The sequence below is a fragment of the Orycteropus afer genome, unplaced genomic scaffold, assembly GCF_000298275.1.
Source record: "Orycteropus afer afer isolate SDZICR_OR568_19922 unplaced genomic scaffold, OryAfe1.0 scaffold00005, whole genome shotgun sequence".
Lineage (NCBI taxonomy): Eukaryota > Metazoa > Chordata > Mammalia > Tubulidentata > Orycteropodidae > Orycteropus > Orycteropus afer.
In genome coordinates, this window is record NW_006921592.1 from 19,429,030 (window position 1) to 19,435,790 (window position 6,761).

Sequence of the window (6,761 nt, forward strand, 5' to 3'; positions counted from 1 at the left end):
AAAAATATGTCCTCAACTTTTGTTTCTCATCTTTGCATTAACTTTTAAACAATTTCTACAGTTATTTAGGAGCTCTGGTAGAGTGCTGCCTAAGGCACTTGACTGCTAATCAGAAGGCTGGCGGTTCAAACCCACCAGCCACTCCTCAGAAGGAAGGTTGGGCAATCTACTTCCATAGTGATAATGCCTCGGAAACCCAAGGAGGGGTCACTATGAGTTGGGTCTGACTCGACGGCACATAACAACAACAACAATCAGAGGAATGAACGTATCTGTCTTGGAAGTGCAGCTGGAATGCTGCTTAGAAGTGAGAATGGCCAGACTTTGTCTCTCATACTTTGGTCATGTTTCAGAAGGGACCAGTCTCTGGAGAAGGATATCATGCTGGGTAGAGGGTCAGTGAAAAAGGGGAAGACCTTCAACAACATGGATTGACACCGTGCCTACAACAGTGGGCTCGAGCCTGGCAATGATTGTGAGGATGGCGCAGAACCGGGCAGTTGTTTCGTCCTATTGTACGTGGGATCGCTGAGTCAAAACTGACTAAGTGGCACTGTGGTAGTTAAGGTTATGTGTCAGCTTGGTTAACCTATGGTTTTGAGTGCTTGGCAACTGGATGCAGTTTTTTCTCCATGGTGAGACTGGAATCAACTCCATGTTGGAATCTGCTGTGAGCAGCTAATTAGTTGCCTTCAGGGTATGGCCTGCTTTCAGTATATATGGGGAAGCTTTGAGGAAGGTCTTTAGTTTTTTGGTACATCTCTGCATCCTACATTTGGCTGAGGCGTCATCTCAGTGGCTTGCCATGGGATTGTTCCTGGACATGAACCTGTGGTCTGCCGTGTTGCCTGTTGATCTTGGGCCTGTGCCATTCTACTTGCTGACCTTGGGTTCGTCAGACTCAGGAGCCAGCAGCTGCATGAGTGAAGAGGAACCTCCACTCCAGTGGACCTGGAGCAAAAGGCAGAGCTGAAGCCCAAGGTCAAGGGGTCTCCACCCTGCCCCTAGGGCTGGCACTCTGAATTTGGACTTCTAGCTCTGGTGGTGTAGTGCCTAAGGCACTTGACAGCTCATCAGAAGGCTGGAGGTTCAAACCTACCAGCCACTCCTTGGAAGGAAGATTGGACAATCTACTTCTGTAGATATACTGCCTCTCTCTGCATGGGGTCGCTATGAGTCGGAAACGACTCGACGGCACTTAACAACAACAACAACAACACTGCCTCAGAAACTCAAGGAGGGTCGCTATGAGTAGAATTGACTTGATGGCAGTGAGTTTGGTTTTTTTAGCCTCCTAAACTGTAAGAGAATAAATTCCTGTTTGTTAAAACCATCCACTTGTCTTATATCTGTTGTTATAGCAACACTAGAAAACCAAGACAGGCACCTAAGATCAACAACATTCGTGAGTTGAAAATTGTTGTAGTTGGGTAACAATGGGTTTGTTTTGTACTGTTCTGTCTGCTTTTGTGTTTGTTAAAAGTTTTCCATATTAAAAAAAAAAAAAAAAGACATTTTAAAAAATGCATTATGACCAATCAAGATTGATCCCAGGCAGGAGGAAAGAACATGTCTCAGGATTTTTTTTTAAATAAACTCTGGTTGTAGGGAGGCTATATAATCTTCCTCTGTCTTCCTTTTGAGCTCTTTGTTAAAATTAAGTTTTTCACAATGTTTCTCACCTTATCTGAAGTTTTGTTTTTGTTGGTTTGAAGAGTAGGACCACTGATGAACAGTTTAAGTGAGAACTGAAACCACTTCACATTTGAGAACTGAAGCCACTTAAAGAATACATGCACTGTAATAAAAGATTTGTAAACCTGTTGGAACCAGGACAAATATGTATTTAACAGGCAGATTATACTGGGTGAGGATACACAGTGGTCCTTTAGTGCACTTTGTATTATAAGAACTATTGGCACCTGAAATTGTAAGATGTTTAACTATCCACATCCTTGTGCATAACCTTATACTAATCAAAACCACTGCGATTCTCTGGAGGTTAGTATTTATGAATATTACATAACTATGTCTCCATCCAAACAAGACTTGGAAGTCACTAGTGTCTGCTTTAATTTCAGGACAGGATTCCATGGCTCTGCAACTTGCATGACATTTTACTGAGGTAAGAGAGCATTGGGTCTTGCCATGATAAGCTACTAAGAAAAGCCATCAGAAGCACAGGGAAAAAACACATTCTTGGAAATGACAACTGATGGATGATAAAGGATCCTAGACATGAATGTCTTGTGCTTCTAGCAAGAAGCAATGTGTAGTTTAGGCAGGCTCTGGAGATAAACCTGCTCCACTGCTCCACAGTTACTAGCTGGGAATTGTGGTCAGCAGCCTGACCTTCATAAGCCTGTTTGCTTGCTTTAATCTTTAAAGTGAGGGTAAATATAGTTCCTACTCAAGTTATTGTGAAGAGTGAGATGATGTATAAGACTTAAAACAGTCTCTGATAATAGTACCAAACCAAACCCACTGCCATCATCAGGTGGATTCCAACCCTAGCAACTCTATAGATCAGAGAACTGCCTCATACATTTTCCAGGCTTGTAAATCTTTATGGAAGCAGACTGCCTCATCTTTCTCCCATAGAGCAGCTGGTGGGTTCAAACTGCTGACCTTTTGGTTAGCAGCCCAATGCTTTAACCACAGTGCCACCACAACTTGTAATAATAGTAAGTGCTCAAAAAAATGTTAACTGATGTCACCACCATTATACATTATTGTTGTTAGCTAACGTATTCAATCCCTGACTCCTGGAGACCCCATGCACAACAGAATCATTATGATCCACGTAGTTTTCATTGGCTGATTGTCAAGCTGTGACAACTATCAAGACCTGGGGTCATTCATAAGTCAAGAGATAACTGACCTCCAGGATTGGACTTGCAGAAGCATTGTCACACAGCTTTGTTGTGTGCTTATCAACAGGGACCCCCTCCCCCATGTGTAGGTCTGACACCACATTCCTGGTTGGAACATGGAGATAGGGTGAAGAAAAGTCAAGGAATGGGTCATCAATCTTGCTTTCTAACATGAAGTCACATTTTATAAATCCAAAACAATCTAGGCTATGTGAAACTAGAATGTATTTTTTTATTAAAAATTGTTTACTTTTCTCATACCCCATTGATATGGCTGGCAGCCTGTCTGCATGGGCTTCTGATGTAGAGTTTGAGAACTCCTGCCCACTTGGGTTTCTGACATAAACAGACACCAAAAAATCCAAAATCAAACTCACTGCCATTGAGTCATTTCTGACTCACAGTGACCCCCAGTGAGTTTGCAAGGCTGTAAATCTTTACTGACATAGACTGCCTCTTCCACGGAGCAGCTGGTGGGTGTGAACCACTGACTGGTTAGCAGTCAGGTGCCTTAACCACTGCACCACACTGACGTGAAATGGAAGCAGAAACAAAGATCCTCAGGAGAGCACAGGCCAGACTTCTTGTTGGCTGTCAGTCAGCCCAAACTCACGACTTGTTGTTGGCTGTCACTGAGTCAGCCCAAACTCACGACTTGTTGTTGGCTGTCACTGAGTCAGCCCAAACTCACGACTGTTTTATATGTAACAACAAAACACTGGCCCTGCACCACGTTCATAATCATTGGTACGTTTTAAGTCCATTGTTGCAACTATGTGTCAAGTATCCCATTGAGGGGGTCCCTCATTTTCGCTGACCCTCTACTTTACCAAACAAAACATCTTTTTCTAGCGATTGGTCTTTGCTGATGACGTGTCCAAATTAAGTGAGTTGTCCTCTAGACCCAGCGATTGGTCTTTGCTGATGATGTGTCTAAATTAAGTGAGTTGTCCTCTAGACCAAAAATAACAAGCTCTCATTCCTGCCCCTCAGGAAGAGCCAGAAGGCTCAGGGACACAAAGTGTTTCTGAGGAACCACTCCACCCACTCCAGTCTGTGGTGGCCATAAAACCAAAGGCAAGCCCTTTCAGAAACCTCTACTAGTTATCTAGCCCACTGTTCACGTTTTACCCCTTAAGACTCAGGGAGCCCCGGGATGACTGCCTCCTGCCCAAGGACAGGGGGACACTGGAGCTTGGTGGAAGCTGGGTGGTCTTTGACCACACGGGTTTCCCCTTACTGGTGCTGTCACTTTGCCTCTGTTTCTGGCTCAGAGTTTTTCCTCAGGGCACCCTGAAAACTTCTCATGTCCCACTCGCCTTGAGCACACGGGGACTGACGTTCCCTTTTCTCTTGCTTTCTTCAGCTCTGCACTTTCTGGGAATTTTCCCCTTTCCAGTATACTGTAGAGTAAGAATGTGGAGAAGCCCCTTGTGAGATTCCAGTCACTGTGCTGTGGAGTGCTGTGGAGTCAAGAGACCTGCTGTGTTTTCTGTGACTTGCCCATGGGCACCCACCTATGTCCACACTCTGAAGCTGAGCCCACATCCCAATCCTTAAGAGCAGAACCAACCCTTACCGAGCACTTCCTGTGCTCCTTGATAAACTTTTCTTACTACAGTTCTAGGAAGCAGGTACTTGGAGCAGCCCCATCAACAGATAATGCTCAAGGAGCTATATACCTTGCCCGAGATCACTCAGTTCATTAGTGGAAGATCTTTACCTGTACACCAGAACAGCCTGGTGCTTAACCATTTTTTAACAACTTTGCATAGCAGAGAAGACAGATTGGAGTCCTCAGGGTGGAACTGACACCAAACCAAACCAGTTAACTCTCAAGTCACTTCCCACTCGTTGCTGCCCCATGTGTGTCAGAGTACAGTTGCGTGCCTAAGATTTTCAGTGGCCAGTTTTTCAAAAGCAGATTACCAGGCCTGCCTTCTGAGGTGTCTCTGGGTGGACTCAAACCACCAGTAGCTGAGCATGTTAGATTTGTACCAGCCAGGAACTCCTAAAATTGGCACTGATTATTTTAAATGTTTTCATTCTTTAACTCCTTTTTTTTTTTTTTTTTTTAAATAGAGATGTTGCCTCAGGACAATGTGTGGTTCTAGCTTGTTCAGCTCTGAAGAAAATGTACAGAGATATCTTAATATGCGGCAAAGATGGCACCCCTCGAAAATGTGATGAGTCAGGCAAGGAAGAAAAGCTACCCAAAGTGAAACTCTTTGTGGTCCACCTGAATGGGTCGTTTGAGGTCATCTCTGGACGCTTACTCAAAAGAAAAGGACATTTTATGTCCCCTGAGCTCCTGCAGTCCCAGTTCGATACTCTGGAGCCCCCATCAGCTCCTGAAAACTTCATCCAAATCTGTGTGGACAAAGGGCTTTCAGAGATCATTGCTAGCATTGTGGAAACTCTAGAAGTGCAGTGAGACATTATCATTCCACATCAGTAGTCCAGAACAGAATTAGACTTAAATCGGTGTTCCATTCCAAACCTTGGTCCATATATCCTTGCCAACAATATATTCTAAATTCTTAAAGTGAACAAACCATACTTCATTGAGGTATACTAGTCTGGGCATATTTTTAGCAATTTATGATACCCTTGCCGTCACGCCTTTGACACATGGAGGAAGGGAAGTAGAGGGAACTTTAAAAGTAAAGTCTAATTAAAGTTTCAGTGCACCTGTGACCCAATCACTTGATCAGAGGAAATTCTGTAATCAATGCTGAAATCATAGCCTTGCTTAGAACATTCTAGATAATGCCAGTATTTGTAAATAAATGTGATTTTATTATCAGAGGAAATTCTGTAATCAATGCTGAACTCATAGCTTTGCTTAGAACATTCTCAATAATACCTATATTTGTAAATAAATATGATTTTATTATCTTTGGCATATCCGGAAGTTGGTCTTGGGAGCAGAAACAAGTATAAAATCAACCCTTCATCAGCAAGTCGTTTCATACCACAATTTTTGTATCCTTTCTGGCCCTGAAGGTGGTTCAGAGCAAGGACTCTTAAGCTGGTGCCAAAAAGGACAGTAACGGGGAACCAGCAAACTTCATCCACTTCTTCAAAAAACCTAATGCAGTTTCATTTCCCAGCAGCAGTACCAACTTTCTGCCTCTTGACTAACGTGAATGTCAATTCAGTGTGGTAACACTGCTGATAACAAGCTCTGATTAGCAAATGTGTTTAAGTATATGTGAGTTAAAACATCGAAAATTAAACAGCTATTTAAAAGAAACAGTGGTCAACAAAATCTTTCATAATAAAAAGGCTTTCTGGTAGAATAAAGATTGAAAGTGAGTAGAGAGAGAAGTTTTACGTTACAGTGGGTCAATTTAAAGATAAACAACAGGAGAGCTGCCAAAATAGTTCATATGAGCAGTTCCTACCCAAAAATGTCTGAATTTGCAGAATATCAGAGCTGCAGGAGACAGACCTTAGTGATCATCCCAAAGTGTGCAGCAAGGCTGCTGGTAATACACCAACATAAACACAAACCGGTTACTGTAAAGTCAGTTCTGGTTCATGGCAGCCCCTTGGGTTACAAAGTAGAAAGAACTGCTCCATAGGGTTTTCTTGCCTGTAATCTTTATGGAAAGGATCTCTAGTGGTGTACTGTTTAAGGCACTTGGCTACTAATCAAAAGTTGGGTGGTTCAAATCCACCAGCTGCTCTGCAGAAATGACAGATGGGGCAGTCTGCTTCCGTGAGATTTACAGCCTATGAGTTGGAATTGACTCGATGGCACTGAGTGTGGAGTGGAAATCTTTATGGAAGAATATTGCCAAACCTTATGTCTGTGGTGCCACTGGGTAGGTTTGAACTGCCAACCCACAGATTAGTAGTCATGTGCAAACTACTTGTAGGCTC

At 43.1% G+C, this 6,761-nt stretch overlaps 1 protein-coding gene across 1 annotated transcript in view; it reads left to right on the plus strand.

Annotated features, from left to right (window-relative positions):
- IDNK (IDNK gluconokinase) overlaps positions 1 to 5,307 on the plus strand; it is a 16,352-nt gene extending 11,045 nt beyond the window's left edge. The window contains exons 4-5 of the mRNA XM_007938866.1: positions 2,082 to 2,125; positions 4,956 to 5,307. Coding sequence (XP_007937057.1) covers positions 2,082 to 2,125; positions 4,956 to 5,307 — 396 coding nt within the window. The remainder of the gene's footprint in view (positions 1 to 2,081; positions 2,126 to 4,955) is intronic.
- Positions 5,308 to 6,761: the final 1,454 nt, after the last annotated feature.